Genomic DNA, 20,738 nt, shown 5'->3' with positions numbered 1-20,738 from the left:
AATGACTAGTTTTCAATTTCAGAAAGTGTTAAATTTATTGATTTCAGTTCCCTAGTGCTTAGGAGACAAAAGCATACAAGTTCACTTGAATGGTGATGTTCTTGGCCTGATTTTGTTCAAATCAGACATGCATGACACTTCTTCTTATCTTGCTTCTTGGAAAAGCTGTGTTGACCAAGCAGGGAAGTTGAAATTTAATAAAAAGCAACAAGGTATTCAACCAAAAAGCAAGATTTAATATAATAGATTGGAACATGCAACATTGACATAGAAAAAATTGGGGATTCTCTACTCTTTAGTTTGATAAGATAAGTTTGAATGCTTGTGATTGGGCAGTGAGAGGAAAGAGAAAATAATAAATTTTTAAGAATGTTTTTTTGTCCATCTTTTATATTAAGCAATACTAACATACAAGATTACCCATCTTAAGCAAATCCCTTATAAAATGTAAGGTCAATATTCTTTCAGATTCAAATAATAGACTTACCCATCTTGGACTATTGGTGTCAACAATTACAAAAGAAGCATATTTTACTCCAATATTTCTCAACTGAGTTGTTGCATTCAAAGTTTAAACAAGTGGAAGTAGGAGACTAGTATGTATGTGGCAGAGGAGAATGATGTTAAGATGTTCATCCTTTGATTAAACCAGGACCATAAACCACTCAGAATGAGACAAATGAGTTCATCAGCAAGGCAAATTATAACCTCATACTTCTTTTCCCTACATTACAAACAACTCTAATTTGTACCCTTATTGATGCATGTTGTACATTTGTCACTATAGTCCTACAAAGGAAATAAAAATCTCCACTTTCATTTTTCTAAGTCATTTTTACAGATGAGAAAAACACCATCAATTTCAACCACTTAATTCACAATTCCAACAAAACAGAAATTATCATCCAGGTGTCAAGTGAGGATAGGTTGGCTCACAGCAGCCTCAAATGATACATCACTTTATAACTATAAATACAGAGATAACAGAGTGCATTTGTGGTAAAGAAGCTTATACATAGAGGTTGCTGTAGAGAGGATAAGATTATAGAACTTGTATTGAATAATGGCCTCTGCATCAGCAACTTTGTTAAAGTCATCAACAATTCTTGACAAATCTGAATGGGTTAAGGGACAATCCCTTCGCCAAGCTTCTATTGTTTCAGTTGCAAGATGCAACTCCATCAACCCATCAGCACTCACCATCAGAGCTGGTTCCTATGCCGATGAACTCGTTAAGACCGCGGTATGTTGTTTAACAATGCCTCAGCTGCTATGAATTTATCATAACTTAACTTAATTATTTAATCATGCATGCCAGATCCTTGCTTCACACGTTGGATTTCTAGTTTTTTGTCACATTTTTCAGACTACCCTTGTTAGATAGAAATTACTCTCTTAATAAACTTTAGCTCCAATATCAGCTATGCAATAGTACTGTTTTTTATATTTCACAATGTTGGTGTAGTGTTTCACTATAATCTTGTTTTGTGTCTGTTATTCTTACTTGTGTGTGGATACAGAAAACAGTTGCTTCACCAGGGCGTGGTATTTTGGCCATGGATGAGTCTAATGCTACAGCTGGGAAGCGTTTGGATTCAATTGGGTTAGAAAACACCGAAGCGAACCGCCAGGCATACCGTACTCTCCTTGTCTCAGCTCCAGGGCTTGGTAATTACATCTCTGGTGCCATTCTTTTCGAGGAAACTCTCTACCAATCCACAGTTGATGGAAAGAAGATCGTCGATGTACTTGTCGAGCAAAACATTGTTCCTGGTATTAAAGTTGACAAGGTAGGCCATCTGGAATTAAACTCTAATGTACCATGTTTCTTATTTTCCTATGTGAAGTAGTACAATGACATTTCAGTCTGTGTTGTGCCTTAACAAATATTGAAAAGAATAAGCAGGAATTCTTATATCAATTTGATATTTGTATGTATGCCCATGTAGGAAAATGTTCTTAGTTTCTTACATAAACAATAGTTATATACTTATTGGAGACATGATGACTAATGAAAGAAGAGTTGAGTAGTATTTATGATGTTAACAAGTGGTTTGTGTGCTGAAAACAATAGGGTTTGGTGCCCTTGGTTGGTTCCAACGACGAGTCCTGGTGCCAAGGTCTGGACGGTCTTGCATCTCGCACAGCTGCGTACTACCAACAAGGTGCCCGCTTCGCCAAATGGTGAGTGTATACCTTGAACCCCCTAGCATGGCAGCAAAATCTGAATTTCATGCTCAATTTTACATCATATGAAACTTAACTTGATCCATATGTTAGGCGTACCGTTGTGAGCATCCCCAATGGTCCCTCTGCTCTGGCAGTTAAGGAAGCAGCGTGGGGTCTAGCTCGCTATGCTGCAATTTCTCAGGTGAGAAAACCATTTAACTCATATAAGTAGCACCTTTTTGGTTATAGTTATATAAGTAATGTGAGCTATGATACTTTACTTACATCAAGGAATAGGATCATTATGCTTCTACCATTTCCTAATGTTGTTGTAATGGTTTTTAGGACAATGGGTTGGTTCCAATTGTGGAGCCAGAGATCTTGCTTGATGGCGAACATAATATCGAAAGGAATTTCGAAGTCGCGCAAAAGGTCTGGGCTGAAGTTTTCTTCTACCTTGCTGAGAACAATGTTCTGTTTGAGGGCATTCTCCTGAAGCCTAGCATGGTTACTCCTGGAGCCGAGTCAAAGGAGAGGGCAACTCCTCAGCAGGTTGCTGACTACACCCTCAAGCTCCTTCGCCGGAGAGTTCCCTCTGCTGTCCCTGGAATCATGGTAAATGGCACTGCCAAATGCATTATTCTCTATGTTCCGAAAAACATTATCCCTCTTACTCATTAATACAATTGTTCATGCATCGGATACAATTGTCCAGACCCAACTAAGCGGGAGCCTCGTATACTGGTTCATATACTGACTAAATTTATGTTATGCAGTTCTTATCTGGTGGACAATCTGAGGTTGAAGCAACCCTTAACTTGAATGCCATGAACCAATCCCCGAACCCGTGGCACGTGTCATTCTCATATGCCAGAGCCCTACAGAACACTACATTGAAAACATGGGGAGGTCGCGCCGAGAACGTGAAAGCAGCACAAGATGCACTCCTTTTTCGTGCCAAGTCCAACTCACTGGCTCAGCTTGGAAAGTACACTGGTGAAGGTGAATCTGATGAAGCAAATAAGGAGTTATTCGTCAAAGGATATTCCTACTAAGATGTTAGTAGTGAATATGATATAGACATCAACACAAGCAGTAACAGAAGGTGTTGGAGGAGCATGGAATTGAAGACTAATTTGTCTAAAACTTGTAATGTGTAATGTTATTATATGGTCTTGGACTCTATTTTTGTTAATGGTTACATGCGCTTTTGCAACTTAATAAACCATTTGCTATGAGTTAGGAGTTATGTACTTCAATCATCATATATCTCAAAATAATTATATCTTCGTATTTCTAGTTAATTAATTTTCCTTTAAGTAATATACAAAATATGATATTTTGTATCGTAGCAAAAAAGCATAATCTTAAGATTTTTAATTTTTCATAGGTCCTACCCATAATCTTCTTCTTAACATTACATTATGTAGTTGATCTCGTGACATTATATAAATATTATACTATTTCATTTATCGGTATGCAACTTCTTTTATTTTAATAAACCTACAAATGTTCTGCTCTCATTGGATCTTGAATCCATCTAATAATTTGAGCTTAATTGACTAAGTTTAACAGATAAAAAAAATGCTCAAGTCAATATTGAAGTCGTCCAAGTTATATTCTAATTTTATTATTGTCGTGTGACAGTAGAATATGGGATTGCTTTGCGGAAGGAACCGAGGGTTTCTTTTTTCTCGTATCATTATGGTAATGATGTCCGAAGTCCAACACATCCAATCATATAGATTTGATTTCTATAAGATTCTAACCAGTTTTATGATAACCGGATCGGAAGGTCCGATCGGTTTGACTACTGACCAGACTTGAAAACGACTCTGGTTTGCCGTCTTAATCGAGTGAGGGGTTGAATCGCTTTGAACTTGAGAAATTCTAACCCAACCATGTTAAATCCGATTGAACCGTAATAATTCGGGAAGTGAACCGGACGATTCACTTAATATTAAAAAAAAATCATTACTCTAATGTTTTGTTTTACCCACGTACAAAAAAACGAAAAAATGTTATTTCAATACAATTATATATAATTATTATTTATTTAAAACTTTATATTTATATATAAATATATATTTATTGATATAATGATAAATTATATATGAAATCATTCAGTTCGATCAGACGACTTAACCGTTTAAACTAGTTAAATCTAATACAGGACCTCTTTCAATTTAATTTCTGACTCAGGTTTCACACCATGATTCTAACCAACATTTTTGTTCAAAAAGAATTAGACATATATTACATAAATCAATTTGATATATAAGGTTGTTATATTTTTAATTTTATAGTAGAAGATTTATCCAATTATTCAATATTTGACAATATATTTTTTTATGAATAAGCATTCTTGTTATTGTAAAAAAATGTTACATACTATATGATCATTTAATAATTGAGTGTAACATCTATAAAAAAAATTATACATAATTAATACATTACTTATCACCTATTTATATTACTTATATTTAATAGTCAACAATAAATAAATATAAATAGTGGATAATACAATGATAATTTGATTGATTTGATTTCCCTCCATCAATAAAATGTTTAATGTGAAACTAATGTTAGAGAAAAAGTTTGTTTAGTTGAAACTAAATTTTACATCTTAGTATCAAGAATTCAAGAGTCAATTGACAAAACTGTAAAACATAAATTAATTTAAATCTTAACAAATACATAATTTTCTCCATTTATATAAAGCCTATAAAAAATCAGAACCTAACAAACCAGCTCATATGCATGTCAACATTTAATGAAACTTGAAGAGAGAAGAAAAATGTAAATTAAAATATTTGAAAAATTAGCCAAGATAAAAAAAATCAAGGATAGAAAATATATTCAATCGTCTGTTTTATTATAAAAGCAAGATCGTATTTTCCTATTCAACGTGGAAAACTGTCATGATTGAATTATATAGAAATTTAAATAAAAAGTCATAAGATTTGAAATAAGTTATTTTTATTTAAAAATATATAAAATTGATTGGAGCAACAGTGAAATTAGAATGCGACTTACATCGAATACTGTTCAAATTATGGAATAGCGACATCACCCCCATTAGGTTCAATCTAACTACTATTCCAAGCAAACATTACTGTGATTGATAGAAGAAGACCCATAAGACAAATGAAGAATAATCTATACAAAAACCTGAAAATATATACTATGGTGTAATTTGTGGTTATTTATTTTGCCCTAATTCTTTTTAGTTTATACTAAAAATCATATAAAATCTAATGTTTCTCTACGCCCAATATATGTTTTATGTTATTTGGTTAACCATTTCTTTTTTCTTACAATATCATTTTTTTCCGACAAATTATAAAATTTAACACAAAATATTATATTTAACATTTATGACATGTAAACTATATATTATAAATGATATGAAAGTGACTTAGTGTCCATCAACACTAAATAAAGTCACATAGTTAATATTTAATTTGTTTTGGAAAAACATAATTAAATTGATCAATAAGAAATATAAAATATAAACAATAGTGTAATATCCATATAAAGATTTATATACTATTAATCTATCATTCATTTATATTATTTTTTAAATAGTCGATAATAAACTATATATAAAATTCATTAATTTTTTCTCTCTCAATAAATATTGGAAACGGGTGTTTGATTGTGGTGGAATGGATGTTAAACTGAACACGCGTGGAGGGACATTTAACACTTTCATCAAAGCATTGATTTAAAGAGCACACTAATCAACGTTAACGGAACGGTGTTTCGGTAACAAAGGCTCGCATCTCTATATTCCCTCCGTTACTTAGGTAATTTGTCATTATCATTCTAAAAAGTCAATTTCTTTTTTCATGTTTAGAAACTATATAGAGAGAGAAAGATTCAACAAACTACACTCTTCTCTTCTTCTATAATATTACACTTACTCTTCTCTAATTCAGATATCTATCTACGCATCCGTTTTAGTTTTAACTCATTTTGTCGCTGTCCAAAACTTATCGGACACGCTTCACGCTCTTTAACTACGTCGTTCTTGTGATTAATCATTGTTTCCATAAAAAGTACAAAGATAAGGAGAAGAATTCATTCATTTATTCTTTATATATAATTACTATCTAAATCACTATTTATTTATATATGTATTTAATATATATACGATGATGATGTCAATTAATTATTCTCTTTCATTTTTAATTATTATTTACTTTTAAACAAAGTAATACAAATATACATTTTTCCCCTCTATTTTTATTGTGAAAAAGTGATAGATAATATACAATGAATTCTATAACTGAGAACGTGTGAATCACTATGTTGCGGTGTGCATAACAACCATGTCAATGTCAATTCCATATTTATGTCAAATCTGTTTTACTTCCTTCTCAAGCATTATTATTGCGCGGTCACTGCTATGCAAAGTTTTCTATTCTTCCACCATTATTACAATTCCTCTTTCTCCAACTAACGATAACAAAATTTTTGGACCCTACTTTTTATGTTCTTATTATGGCACCGACCCCTTTTTTCCATTCTCATTTTTAACCTTTCTTTTTATCTTCCCATTACAGTGAGAGCTTGGTACCAAAACCAAAGAATTTGCAAAATACTACTTTATCCTTTAATCGCACTAAAAACTTAATTAGTTACCATTCTGTTTTGTTTTGGTTAGATGGTACAATCAAAAGCTAGCACATTGATGTTGCTATTGCCTATTTTTTATTAACGGAAAATTAATAGCTTTCTATTTTCTTTGAGTTTGGTCATTCATGTTCATGATTAGTTTTTTTCCCCATATTGTTAAAGGGTTTAGTGTATTTTTCCCCCTGATCTCTAAGCTGTTTTCTTTTAAATACTTGCATTGTAGTAAATGAGGTTTAACATTAATGCAATTATCGAAACAACTTGTTATCGTTTATAGGATTCATGGGCTTATTGTAATGAACCCTGAGTTGTTTATGTATTGAGTTTGAAAAAATGTTGAATTATTAAAAGGGAAAAATGGGTGGTATTGGTGGAGAAGAGGTGGTGAAATTGGAGAAGATGCAAGGAGTGAGTGGTTGTGAAGAGAAGATTATTGTGTTAATAAGGCTAAGACCTTTGAGTGAGAAGGAGAATGCTGCTAATGAATCAGAAGATTGGGAATGTATTAATGATACTACCATCTTGTACCGGAACACATTGCGGGAGGGTTCTACATTTCCAAGTGCCTACACATTTGGTAAGCAAATCTATTTTTTCAATATTAATTCATGAGCTTGTATTGTCATAGTTTGTGTTGTGCCCGATTTTCGGCTACGCGATAGATGTTAAAGTTGAAACTTTTATTTTCATGCTTAAGCAATTTAAATAAGTATTGAGGAATGAGGACTCAGAACGTTGGTTTGATCAGAAAATATATAGTCCTAAAATGATCACTATCCCTCAGCTGGAGAACAATGTTTATCTGCTTTGATTTACTTTGATGGAGATGCACTCTTTTCCTAATTTACCTAGGCTAGCTTTTTAAAATACATGACGGCGATACAACCACTTGTGAAGTTTTCTTTGCCTGTTTGGCTGAATCAGTTAACATCATTTGCCAAGGTGTCAATCCATGCTATTTTTTCTTTCTCATTTTATTTTTAAAACTGACCTAACTTCATTATATTTTGAAGTTCAATTTGCATAGTTTACTGTTTCTGAATTTTCATTATGATCGGTGGTAGACAAAGTATTTCGAGGTGCTTGTGCCACAAGACAGGTATATGAGGAAGGAGCCAGAGAAATTGCACTTTCAGTTGTTAATGGAATTAACTGTAAGTATATATATATGTATGTTTTATGCTGGCTAGTTTATTTTGACCCATTTTTCACTTTGATTAATATTGGTGTATATACATTTTTTTCCAGCGACTATTTTTGCATACGGACAAACAAGTAGTGGAAAGACATACACGATGATCGGAATAACCGAATATGCTGTAGCAGATATTTTCGACTACATGAATAAGGTAATTAGACTACCAACTTCTTGATTTTCCTGATGAGCTTGTTGGGTGGAACTTTTGTGTTTAACAATTACCATTATTAATTGTTACTTACACAAGGTTGCCATCACTTTTTTAGCATGAAGAAAGAGCATTTGTGTTGAAATTATCAGCAATTGAAATTTACAATGAAATTGTTAGAGATCTCCTCAGCACTGACAACTCTCCTCTTAGGCTGCGTGATGATCCTGAGGTGAATGCCCAATACTGGATTGAAGTTTAATAAAAAAGATTGCATACCTATCAGTTGTTCTTAATTATTTCTTTTCACCAGAGAGGACCCATTCTAGAGAACCTTACAGAGGAGACCCTACAGGACTGGGGGCATTTGGAAGGGCTCCTATCTCTCTGTGAAGGTAAAGGAATTTGCATATTTCATTTTATTATGGGTGGGTCTTTACAGCTACTTACCTTGCCTGCTTTATTCGTGCAGCACAGAGACACGTAGGAGAAACAAGCCTCAATGAAAAGAGTTCAAGATCTCACCAAATTATCAGATTGGTGTGTGTCTTCTTGTTTATACTTAAGATGTCGTGCTTTATATATTGTATTGTGACTTTCATTAATGGAGTTGCAAAATTTCAGACTATAGAAAGTTCTGCCAGGGAATTCTTAGGGAAAGGAAACTCAGCTACCCTATCAGCTAGTGTGGTATGCTTACATTTTTTAAATTCTCCCTCTTATTCAGAGCATAAACGAACTGTTTATAATTTTTTTTTTTATAATTGTTCAATTTGTCTACAGAATTTTGTTGATTTGGCTGGGAGTGAGCGTGCATCTCAGGTATCATCAGCTGGGGTGAGACTGAAAGAAGGTTGTCATATAAATCGGAGTTTACTTACTCTTTCAACAGTCATTCGTAAGCTTAGGTTGTCTATTTCTTCCTCAGCTTATGTTGTCAGCCTTGTTTACTCAGTTTCTATTGTAGACAACCTGCATCTGGGTTATTTAATGTCAGTGCTTCATGTGGATGGCTGCATTTTATTATTGATTAATCCTATTATCTGGTTTTATGACCTGTCTGACTATAAGGTTGCCTTGGTATTCTGTTCACATGAAACTGACAAGCAATACCTTTACTTTTTGCACTACAGGACCGAGACTATTATAATACCACACACTAATGGAAGTCGAGTTTATCCTCTTTTCTAATTTAGAAGAGACCAAGTTAATAAAGCTGAATACTAATTAATGTGATATTAATTTCACCCATAGATGTGGATGTGAGAGAAAGGAAGACAGATTAGTATTTACCTTGGGTCTAATTGGAGAAATAGTTTCATTAGTAACCTCATCGGTATTCTCAAAAATTAACTGAAGGGGTTACTCTTTTTCTCTGATTAGTATTTACCTTTGAGCTTCCCCTGTGCTGCAATTGAATTGTTTAGATGATGCTCTTCAAATTTCATTTCCTTGGTTCTATTTCTGATCATTCTTTATACTAGACTGAATAAAAAAAGATAAACTTTGAAGTTTTATTGATATACTGTGATTTATTGCAGTAAGGGAAGACAGGGACACATCAATTACAGAGATTCTAAGTTGACTCGCATACTGCAGCCTTGCTTAGGTGGCAATGCTAAAACGGCCATTATTTGCACTTTGAGCCCTGCTCGAAGCCATGTTGAGCAAACTAGAAACACACTTCTGTTTGCTTGTTGTGCAAAAGAAGTGACCACCAAAGCACAGGTTAATGTAGTGATGTCTGACAAGGCCTTGGTCAAGCAGTTGCAAAAAGAGGTGGCCAGATTGGAGAGTGAGTTGAGAACTCCAGCACCTGCTACCTCCGATGGCGATTATACTGCAGCATTGTTGAGAAAGAAAGATCTCCAGATAAACAAGGTCATATTTTGCTGTTTGAATTCATGTGTATTCTGTCTGTATTGCGATTGTAGACATGTACTTCAAGGATATTGATTTAGAACAACTTTGAGTGTAATAAATTCTTTTCACGATAAAGGTGCTGGTGAACAAGACTCATGCCCTAATGAATTTATGTATCCTAATAGCTATGATGGGGGCCCTCATGTTTCAGAATATTCCCAATGGGGACTGCCTGGTTTCCTTTTTCTCTTTTTTTGGTTTTTTTTCTGTCGGATTAGAGATACATTTATGTTACATTTGACCTGAAAGTATATGAATAGCCATTTCATATACTAGCTAAATAGCTTCTTTTTTGTTGAAATAAATCTTATGCAATTATAATGTTCTGTAGGTACTTAATGATACATTTTCATTTCTCCACACATTTTCATAACATGGGTTTCAATTATTCAGATGGAGAAGGAGATTAGGGAGTTAACTAAGCAACGTGATCTTGCTCAATCAAAAGTTGAGGATTTGCTACGCAGGGTTGAAAAGGATCAGATATCTAGAAAAGTAAGTTCCGCTTTCTAATTGCTGAATATCACATTTGGATTTCTTCGTGTTTCTGGCTGGCATTAATAATTCATAATTAAAAAACAGTAATAATCATCTTAATTTTCAGGAAGAGGAAGATATATGGGAAGGCGGTGATTCACTATCAGTGTCATCAAGCATTTGTGGTCCTCATCGTCCTGGTGAAAGCATCCGGGAGTTCAATAATCCTCGTTATAATGGAGACATTGGCAGTAATCCTGATGGTAAGTCCTTTCATCTTTTCGTCTTAGTAAATAGTTTGACAAAAAATGATGATGTTCTTGAGTAAACTGCACCAGATCCAGGCATTAAACGTTGTTAGCTTTTGCTTGCACAGAATACCCTGAGGACTGCAAAGAAGTTCTATGTGTTGAGTTGGAGGGTTCAAGTAGAGACAACTTAGAATATGTTGATCAATCAGTAAATAACAATGAGGATTTGGCATTATCAACATCTGAGGAGGAAAATGGATCAATCCAGGAAATATCTAATAGTTCAAATGAGGCAAGGGGAGAGAGTCAGGTCCAAGACAACTCATCATGTGGCATGCAGGAGCAGAGACCTCATGATGTACGAACGACCATTATTTCTCCTGTATGTCCTTACCCCGATGAACAATCTCCACAGGCCATGTCAGAAAATATGTCAAATTTTATGAATTCTAAATTAACTAGGAGCTGGAGTTGTACAGAATATCATATGGCTGACTCTCCTGAGAGGGCAGGAGAGATCGAGAGGACTCCAGCCAACGGATTTGAAAAGGGATTCTTTGGAAGACCGGGTGGTTTGCGGAGGAAGTTCCATCCATTAAGTTATGGTAGTTCCACAAAATTGTCAAGGAATGGTTCTCCATCTTCTATTGGAAGTCCTTCTGCAGATGACTTTGGCAACAGTATGAGAACATCTGTTGATGAGAATATTACTAGCATCCAGACTTTTGTTGCTGGGATGAAGGAAATGGTCGAACTCGAGTACGGGAAGCAGCTGGTTGCTGGTCAGGTAGGAATAAATCATCTGAATTGCGTCCTTCATTCTTAAATTTCTAGTTTCCAGAAAAGATGTACATATTTTATAATTCTCTCCTTTTTAAGCAACTGAAATTGTTCATATGCTATTTCTTTATTTTTTTGAAGGATTTGTTATGAAATATTGATTAGTTATTTGTAAAAGTATGACTATATCATATTTTGTTACTGTTTAGTGTTTACAAATTATGACTTCATTAGGAGGAGGTGAAGCTTTACTCGTACTATTATTTCTGTTATTCTTTTCCAGCACTAACAAATAGTAGAATAAACTCAAACTTGTTCTGATTCAAGACATTTATGTTGATATTTGAAGCAGACATGAGCAGCAAGTCCATATAGTTACATCTTATGTTGTAACTTGTTTATACTATTATTTGTATGATGATTAAAACTGAATTTGACAAGTCCTTGTTGATTTTGATGCTTAATGGTGCTTTTTACTAAATTCTGCTTTTCTGAATTGTAGGATCAAGATATGGAAGGAAAACAATATAAGTTTGAGAAGAATGTGAAAGATGTAGGCATGGGTCCAATGTTTATGGCACCTGGAACTCCATTAGATTGGTCTGTGCAATTCAAGAGGCAACAAAAGGAGATAATTGAACTGTGGCAGTCTTGCTATGTACCGTTGACCCACAGGACCTATTTCTTTCTTTTGTTCCAGGGTGATCCGGCAGATTACATTTACCTGGAGGTAGAGCATAGAAAACTATCTTTCCTCAAAGAAACATTTTCTGATGGGAACCTAACTGGGAAGGATGGCGTAATAAAGCTAGCTTCAAGGTCCTCTCTTTCAATCACTTATATGCTTATTTGAGTATCTGATATATTCTGAATCCAAGTACCAAGTGGCCATTTACTTAGAGCGTTTACCTATATGGCCTATGAAAAAATTGTTTTGGTGTAGGGTAATACCTTGTGCTGATATTGAAAACTTATGTTGAGAAATATATCCCATGGCTCTTTATCCTCATAATAAACATGCATTGTGGTTTGGTTTAAGCATTTAGAACGAAGGCTCGTTTTTTCTTAGTTTGGTTCACCTAGTTTTATCTTAGGGTGATTAGAAACTGGAGATGATTTTATGCAACCGTACATGTCTATTAGTCTATTGCTAAGCCTATAGTGGTTTTTTCTTATTTACTAATGTGCATTTCATTTTGTCATGTTTGTTTGAGGACACAGTATGAAGGCTCTCCGCCGAGAGAAGGAAATGTTTGTGAAGCTTATGCAGAAGAGGCTTTCCGAGGAAGAGAGAAATGGTGTATTCAAGGAGTGGGGCATTGCATTGAATTCAAAGCGGAGGAGGATGCAGCTAGCTAATCGCTTATGGAGTAACACTGATATGAAGCACGTAGTGGAGAGCGCAGAAATAATTGCGAAGTTAATAAGGTTTTCAGAGCAGGGTAAGGTCTTGAAGGAGATGTTCGGGTTTAGCTTCACACCCCAACTCACACGGCGGAGTTCCTTTACATGGAGAAACCGAAACAGCAGAGCATCTCTTTTATAGAAGTTTTTTGTGTGGTCCACAGGAGTGTTGTCAGATAGAGTTTCTGATCCGAGTAATGATTTATTTTCCTACAAACTTCCTACACTAAAAAGTATCATTTTTGTGACACATGTTACTTTTCTTATCGAGTAGGTGGATTTGTAGGAGGATATATAATTTATCTTATGATTACTACTCTTCACTTGTTTGTTCAGCATTATTATCTCTACAAACTCCTCTCCAGCGAGGGAGAAATGGACAAGTTCCTCGTCTTGTGTTTATGGTTTTTGTTGCTTCTTTTGGGACAAGGGTTTGTTGAGTTGCACTTACTTGCTTCATTTTAGACTCTTGATCAGTCTCACTCATTATGGAAAGATTCTTATGTACTCTTTGCATATTACACTGAGCCACTCTCTGAAGGATTTTCTTTATGATCAGAAGCTAAAGTGGTTGTATGAACTCTTTTTGTTAAAAGGGAAGTGGGTAAAAAGATTTTGAATGATACACGTTTGATTCAACAGTTGATGTTTATTTAGTCTTCAAAAACTAATCATAACAAATTTCAATCAATAATAACATTTTTATACTACCTGTTATATTATATTTACTAAAAACACATCTTAATATACTCTATTTTTCTATTAATTTTTTCCTCCAAAAGTGAATAAGTTATGTGACAGCATATAACATGACCCAAAATCGAAAGGATTACTTCCATAGAATTTGATAATAAGTGTAAATAATATTTCTTGCCACCTATTAATACAATATTTCTTTGGTGGAAACCCCCACACTATTTTTTAGATTGAACCTTAAATGTTAAAGCAATCATCAAACTTTTTTTTATACAAAATATCAATACAATTTTTAAATTCAAGTTTATTTAGAGAAGTTATTTTTACTTTTATTTTACCTTATAAAAATCAGTCTTGTTTTTTAATTATAAATAGTTACAATTAAAACATACAGTGATCACGGTAAAAAAAAAGTAACAATAAGGGCCTAAGGGGTTAAAAAAAGAATAGATACACTTATTTCAAGAGTATGTTTTTTAAACTTACTTTCTATCATAGCCATCAATTTTAGGAAAATTCAATAGTTTAAATTAGTAGATAGATCTAAATCATTATATGCTCATAAAATTGATAACCAGAATATGAAATAAGTTTAAAAAACTTAATCTTAAATTAAATCGATCTCTCCCTTAAAAAATAAAAGTCAACGAGGAAAATGGATATAAAAAGACACATTTATCATATGTCACTTCCTCTATTCAATTAAAAAAATATTTAAGTTAAAAATTTAATAATAAAATATTTTTTTAATCAATAAAAAAAATGACATACGAAGGGACAGATTTATTTTATTTTGGTCACACAAAAAATGCGCTCTAATGGAGGATTCTTACTGAGCATGTGGAGTGTCCTCCAATTAGAATGAGAGAAAAAGTGATATATAGATATTAGAAACAATTGTTGGTGTGGCTCCAAATTAACCACGAAACTACAACATAATAACAGCAATTTATATTCACTCAAATCATCATCATCTTCTTCTTCTTCTTCTTCATTTTGCCTTTATACCAAACTCAATAGATATGACTAGAACCACACCTATGACTTGGTCTGACACTATCTCTCATTCTCTTCATCTTCCTACTCCCCTCTTTGTAAGTTCCCATTTCTTCATTTTTACTATTTTACACTCATTCTTCCTTTTCTACTTATTTTCTCACTCTCCATTTTACTAGACCAGTCAGACTAGGAGGTTCAGGGTTTGGTGTGCCTCTCATCAAAGCCCCAAGGTAAATTCATTATGCCCTTAACGGAATAACAACATTCTTACTCTATTTTCAACTGTCTCATTCTTATTTCCTGACTTTTGTTTTTAAATAAAAAGCAATTCTTGATTATTTCTTAACCAAAGGAAAATGGGGAGATAGGTAAATGTTGTGAAAAAAATGTAGATGTTGTGGGACCCAAATAAGAATAAGAATAAGAATGATGTTTGCCATCGTGAGAAAAAAAAGTAGATGATGTTCTTATTTCATGGGAAGTTGTAATAAATTATATAATAATGTGTGAGACCCAAATAAGAATGAAAATGTTGTTCTTCATTGGAGATGCTCTAATCACCATTTGGCTTCTATAGACATGGTAGCATAATTTCTATTAAACACTGCATTAGTCTTTTCACAATATAATAAATACAAGAATAGCCAAGTCTTACAACATGTGTCATAATGCTCTATCATAAATCAGGTTGATTAAAAAAACATAGTCTTCTTAATCATTTTGCCTATCGTTTTTATTGGCTTCTTTCTTCCTCTAAGAATTGGACTAAACTTCATTTTATCAGCTCTTCTTATGGAGGCTTTGACCGGTTTCCTCCACGTATGTCCAAACCACCAAAGACACGACTCTAACATCTTTTCCACTAGGAGCTTCGTTTTTTATCCTAGCTTGTCTAGTGTGTCCATTCATTTAAAGCAACTTTCTACATGAAGTTTATTGACTTTATTCTATTGTTGATATTTTACCGTCCAACATTTAGTCCCATATAGGTCTTAAACTGTGCAGTAAAACTTCCTCTTAAGCTTCAGTGGTACTTTGTTATCACATATCACACCTGAAGCACTTCAATATTTCATCCAATCCGCTTGAATCTAATGGTTTACGTTTCTGTCAATTTCTTGATCGTCTTGTATGATTCGTCCAAGATACCTAAATGTTCACAATTTTTATGTAATTTGTTATTTAGGGTCCTTCAAGATCATTTATCATTGTTTTTGTAGGGGAATCAAATGATCATATCCATAACTGGAGCAACAGGTTTTATAGGTAGAAGGTTGGTGCAAAGGCTGCATGCAGGTTATCCATTAGCTCAGGCTATAACTTCCCAGGCCCTTTCACATTTTGTTTTATGATATATGCTCTTTTTTAGTACATTGATATGTAGCTTTTTTCTAGTGCTCTCATGTATCTCTAGATTTCAACCTTATTTGTCCAATCCTGGATATCCTATACTATCAAGGTGCATTCTGGTTTTACTGTCCTCTTATGTTGCAAAATACATACAAAATATAATTTTGAATCCTCTTGAGTCTGTAGAATCCCTTGATTTTGTTAGATCTCTTGCATTCCTATTTGTATCATTTAAACTCTCTGATTTTGCTGGTGTAACATTCTGTTCTTAACTAACAATGTTTTGCAGACAATCATAGTGTTCATGTCTTGACACGCTCTAAATCTAAAGCAGAAGAAATTTTTCCGGGTAAGAAGGTAATATATTAAAGTAATAATTTGCATTAGTACTCACATTTAGTAAAAACATATACTCACTACAACTTGTTATCAACTGCAAACTTTTCCGGAAGAACAAAATGACATATCTACTTCACTGACTAAGGGCAGAGTACCTTCAATTTAAAAGAATCATATTTGTCATTGTTGGTTTTAATTCATAAATAATCTGGATTCCTCCACTATTTATTTTTTACCTTCATCTTCTTCATAGTAGTGGAAAAACTAATAATTTTTGTACTACCAGAGTCAAAATCAGACATATACAACACTTCGGATTAACCGATTAACTCTGCCTTGGTATTTCCAGTGAAAGACTTTCCAGGAATCAAGATTGCAGGGGAGCCAGAATGGAAAGATAGCATTCAGGGTTCAACCGGGGTTGTTAATTTGGCTGGACTGCCCATAAGTACCAGATGGTCTTCTGAGGTTATTGCCATGTTTTTATCACACCTATTATCTAAATGATTTAAACTTGAGGTTACATGTAGTGGTTGTTATTTAGAGATGATAGCCTAATAGGCATCTTTCTTTAGTATGTTTTTCCTTGTCTCAATTAGAACTAATTTGAGGTTTTTCTTCGCTTGTTGCTAGTACAAGTCTTTCTTTTCTAGTATAACCTACTAAACAAATTTCTTAGAGCCTAGTACCAGACAATACATATATATCTCCAAAATCATTACACGGATTTTAATGTTGCAGATAAAGAAGGAAATCAAGGAGAGCAGGATTAGAGTGACCTCAAAGGTATGCATACATCTCCAATGGATAAAAAAAATGAACACATCTTCTTTTTTTTTTCATTTGGTAAAATATATCTTTGCGTCAACAAGAGTTATTTACATGAACCATTGCTTATTCTTCCTCTGACCTATTCATTTCATAGCAAAGGTTGTAGAATTGATAAACAGTTCAACAGATGATACTCGACCTAAAGTTTTTGTTAGTGCAACAGCAGTTGGTTATTATGGTATGCTTTTAAGCCAAGAATGGTTCTTTATTGGTTGATCATCTTCTTGCTTGTTAATTAATGTTGTCATCTATTATTTTCTCCCTTCTTTTCTAATAATACTTCTTTTCTCATAAAAAAATATTGTCATTGATTATTACATTCTTCAGTTAGCAAATGTAGTTATTTTTGTAGCATGTTTCAGTCACCTGAATTGTGAAAAGGCCTGTATGATTTTGCATCCAAAGTTTGCCTATCATTTTCATTTGATTTTGCTGTGTTCAGGCAGCAGTGAGACACAAGTGTTTGATGAACAAAGTCCGTCGGGAAAGGATTACTTGGCCGAGGTAAGAAAAACTGTTTATAGTTACTCTTGTACATAATATGCATTAGTCAGAATCACAGGATATCAATGAAGTCATAAAAAATGAATAGCTTATAGTCTTGCAATATACAATTTGTAACTTCTAGATTGCATCGACAAAAATTCCCCATCTTTTCAGGTTTGTAGAGAATGGGAATCAACAGCCCTACGAGTAAATGGTGATGCTAGAGTAGCTCTTATTCGTATTGGTGTTGTTCTCGGTAAAGATGGTGGAGCACTAGGTATGAACTACTTAACTACATGCTTCTGGACCTGGATTTACTATCTGGCATCAAATACTATCCAGTTATCTATTTAGGATTTTTATTATTGCATTATTCTTGAAAATCATGATATTGTTTGGTTTAACTGATAATTAATTCCCCGAGCCTCTGCAGCTAAAATGGTACCCCTCTTCATGATGTTTGCTGGAGGACCTTTAGGCTCTGGAAAACAGTGGTATTTCACTCACTTCCTTGGCTTGTTATGGTTTACTTTTTAATACTGTTAATCTACTATTTCTCTCAGTTCTTTCTAAAATGCAAACAACTCTGTTTGCTGCTAGGATGACACAAAATATTTAATTTACTAATGTCATGGTGCAAATATGTAATGGGGTTGGGTTTTAGCTGGTCTTAATTTCTAGGTAGTTGTCATGATTGCGGTTTTTATTGTACAGGTTCTCTTGGATTCATTTGGATGACATTGTCAATTTAATATATGAAGCACTATTAAATCCATCTTACAAAGGTGAAACTATTCACTCCCATATTTCAAATTGAAATCTACCGAAGTTCCCAAAAAAGAAATGGCGAAGTATAGATGATTGTATCAAATTAACCTGCAGTGGCAATTAAACTTTAAATTTTGCTATTTCTTTGTGATTACTGCCATCTAGCCAACACTCCAAGACTGTATCGTAATCGACTTATTTCCTTTTAGGTGTACAATCAATGGTTATACTTTCTTTTATCAATGACTAAGTGATGAACTTGTTGCATTATGAATTTATAATGATTCTTGTTTAGGAGTTATAAATGGAACAGCACCAAATCCTGTCCGGCTGTCAGAATTGTGTGAGCAACTTGGAAATGTCTTGGGTCGTCCCTCGTGGCTGCCGGTACCAGACTTTGCACTCAAAGCTGTCCTTGGAGAAGGTGCTTCTGTGGTAAGGAGTAATCTTCTTAATTTTTACTGTGTGCATGTATCTTCTATGTGAGTTACTTGAAATGCAAAGGGTATTCTCTCTTTGTAGGTTTTAGAAGGGCAGAGAGTGCTTCCTACTCAAGCTAAGAAGTTGGGCTTCCCATTCAAATATTCCTACGTGAAGGATGCCTTAAAAGCAATTCTTTCATGAAGCACTTTTATTCTTTGGATTATTGCATCAGCTTTTCCAAGACACAAGTGATATTCACTGTAGACGTTTAAAGGTGGTAGAGTTATGGTTAATTATCATAATGTATAAATATATGATGCTCTTCTTGCATTGCCACTTTACTATTTAGGTGATATGCCATCATCCATTTCTTCATTAACATTGCAAAATTGCCACTTCATTATAGAGGCAGCCATAGTTGTTCACAGTAAAACTTTGCATGATTTTATGAGTTCTATTCTGATGACTATAATTATGAAGATTTTTTTTGTATCACTTGACTATAGATGCTAATTGCTGTAGTAGTATACTAGTATTGTATATGCAACTTTTGAGAGTATATATTTTAATTTATTAAAATATGCTAGAAAATGTCCATGTACAACACTTACATTTTGCAATGTGATAAATATTTTAACTTTTATTTCATTGCATTTTACAATACACTATCCCAATTACTATTTTCCAATCTCGGGACAAAAAGTTCATGAAGCTGCATAGATAGAGTATAGATCTTTTTTTATATATAGTCGACCCGGTAATCAAAATTATCCTCTTCCAACAAAATCTGCTAAAATAATTTTACAAAAAAAGTGGCAGATTTTTGTATCCTTTTAAATACACAAGGATTGATACACTGCTAACCAAGCAATTTGTCCCACTCCTAGCCATCATGAAAACTATAGTACTAAGGTTGTGAATTAAAAACATGTAGAATATAGAGGCATGATTATGATACAGAATATTCATGCACTGCTTCAGTTAAGATTAGGTTTAGGGTTATGGAAAATTGAAAAGAATAATAAGAAATGAGGTTGTGATAGATGGGAGATTTAAGCACGCCGAGGCCATAGCCCCGGCTACCCCCTCAGAAGAAGAGAGTAATGCAATTATTCAATAATTCCAAGAACCCTAAAGAGTAAAGACCCTCTCTCTCTCTATATATATATATGTACTACATGCAAAACACACGCTATGATTTGTTAAGCAACGTTTGTCTGATTCTACAACCATGACAGAAATGGCCAGGAAGGTATACTGAGCTATCTAATGACTAAAAAAGAGCATGGCCTACTTCATCTAAAGAGTGAATGGAGATTCACAATTAACATGCGATGGGGACATATTTAACTTATCCATCATACAAAACCATTACCTAATTTTTTCTATACGCTGCAAGGGTGTTTTCCAGTGTAATATAGACCGAGATTAATCCCCAGAGATATGAAGCAATGACTTTTGTTTTCCCCAAACAGATTATTTTCAGTGAACACAAAAAATCAAACCAGCATACAAAATATTGGATGGAGCACAAACCGAAGATTTGATGAGCTTAACTGAGAACTGACAAAACTTAAAGATATGCTGCAGCAATAACGCCATTTTTATAGTAACAACGTAAAATAGTTTAAACTAAACAGTGATATGCCCAGTTGAGCTCAAACAACTTCTTCAAAAGTATTAACACCATTAATCAAACTCAAGAAAAGCAAAGCATTAACATAGACAGAGCTTGGTGGTTTCAGAAAGATACATGTCCAAGTGTAAAGAGTAAATCTCACATTGTGTAGAAATGAATAAGTTGAAAAAAAAAAAACATATAAGTGGATAGACCAATAGTCATAATGTCTTACAG

General features: G+C 33.8%; 3 protein-coding genes across 3 annotated transcripts; all 3 read left to right on the top strand.

Moving 5' to 3' along the window:
* LOC109353231 (fructose-bisphosphate aldolase 1, chloroplastic-like) lies at window positions 889-3,418 on the top strand. The gene is made up of 6 exons (XM_019595457.1): window positions 889-1,243; window positions 1,521-1,790; window positions 2,075-2,184; window positions 2,281-2,371; window positions 2,515-2,784; window positions 2,946-3,418. The coding sequence occupies exons 1-6, from the start codon at window positions 1,064-1,066 to the stop codon at window positions 3,222-3,224; spliced, it is 1,200 nt and encodes a 399-aa protein (XP_019451002.1). The 5' UTR covers window positions 889-1,063; the 3' UTR covers window positions 3,225-3,418.
* LOC109353229 (kinesin-like protein KIN-7E) lies at window positions 6,446-13,500 on the top strand. The gene is made up of 15 exons (XM_019595455.1): window positions 6,446-6,973; window positions 7,088-7,387; window positions 7,875-7,964; window positions 8,059-8,159; window positions 8,275-8,388; window positions 8,470-8,551; window positions 8,629-8,696; window positions 8,781-8,846; window positions 8,940-9,064; window positions 9,698-10,037; window positions 10,473-10,574; window positions 10,684-10,819; window positions 10,933-11,594; window positions 12,090-12,406; window positions 12,809-13,500. Exons 2-15 carry the CDS (start codon window positions 7,168-7,170, stop codon window positions 13,131-13,133), a joined length of 2,748 nt encoding a protein of 915 aa, XP_019451000.1. The 5' UTR covers window positions 6,446-6,973; window positions 7,088-7,167; the 3' UTR covers window positions 13,134-13,500.
* On the top strand, window positions 14,696-19,371 carry LOC109353228 (epimerase family protein SDR39U1 homolog, chloroplastic). The gene is made up of 13 exons (XM_019595454.1): window positions 14,696-14,781; window positions 14,863-14,916; window positions 15,907-15,982; window positions 16,326-16,385; window positions 16,725-16,843; window positions 17,117-17,161; window positions 17,306-17,384; window positions 17,649-17,710; window positions 17,867-17,969; window positions 18,126-18,186; window positions 18,407-18,477; window positions 18,756-18,895; window positions 18,983-19,371. Exons 1-13 carry the CDS (start codon window positions 14,710-14,712, stop codon window positions 19,082-19,084), a joined length of 1,044 nt encoding a protein of 347 aa, XP_019450999.1. The 5' UTR covers window positions 14,696-14,709; the 3' UTR covers window positions 19,085-19,371.

Source organism: Lupinus angustifolius, chromosome LG07 (assembly GCF_001865875.1).
Source record: "Lupinus angustifolius cultivar Tanjil chromosome LG07, LupAngTanjil_v1.0, whole genome shotgun sequence".
In the NCBI taxonomy this organism is placed as follows: domain Eukaryota; kingdom Viridiplantae; phylum Streptophyta; class Magnoliopsida; order Fabales; family Fabaceae; genus Lupinus; species Lupinus angustifolius.
This window is presented reverse-complemented; position numbering and strand designations above follow the sequence as displayed.

Excerpts from the sequence above, each read along its gene's own strand:
- LOC109353231 (XM_019595457.1), top strand. The coding sequence starts at position 1,064 with ATGGCCTCTGCATCAGCAACTTTGTTAAAGTCATCAACAATTCTTGAC. Across the intron at positions 1,244-1,520 it reads ATGAACTCGTTAAGACCGCG|AAAACAGTTGCTTCACCAGG; the intron begins GTATGTTGTTTA and ends GTGTGGATACAG. Across the intron at positions 1,791-2,074 it reads CTGGTATTAAAGTTGACAAG|GGTTTGGTGCCCTTGGTTGG; the intron begins GTAGGCCATCTG and ends TGAAAACAATAG.
- LOC109353229 (XM_019595455.1), top strand. The coding sequence starts at position 7,168 with ATGGGTGGTATTGGTGGAGAAGAGGTGGTGAAATTGGAGAAGATGCAA. Across the intron at positions 8,697-8,780 it reads CTCACCAAATTATCAGATTG|ACTATAGAAAGTTCTGCCAG; the intron begins GTGTGTGTCTTC and ends GCAAAATTTCAG. Across the intron at positions 10,038-10,472 it reads AAGATCTCCAGATAAACAAG|ATGGAGAAGGAGATTAGGGA; the intron begins GTCATATTTTGC and ends TCAATTATTCAG.
- LOC109353228 (XM_019595454.1), top strand. The coding sequence starts at position 14,710 with ATGACTAGAACCACACCTATGACTTGGTCTGACACTATCTCTCATTCT. Across the intron at positions 17,162-17,305 it reads GGATTAGAGTGACCTCAAAG|GTTGTAGAATTGATAAACAG; the intron begins GTATGCATACAT and ends TTCATAGCAAAG. Across the intron at positions 17,711-17,866 it reads GAAAGGATTACTTGGCCGAG|GTTTGTAGAGAATGGGAATC; the intron begins GTAAGAAAAACT and ends CCATCTTTTCAG.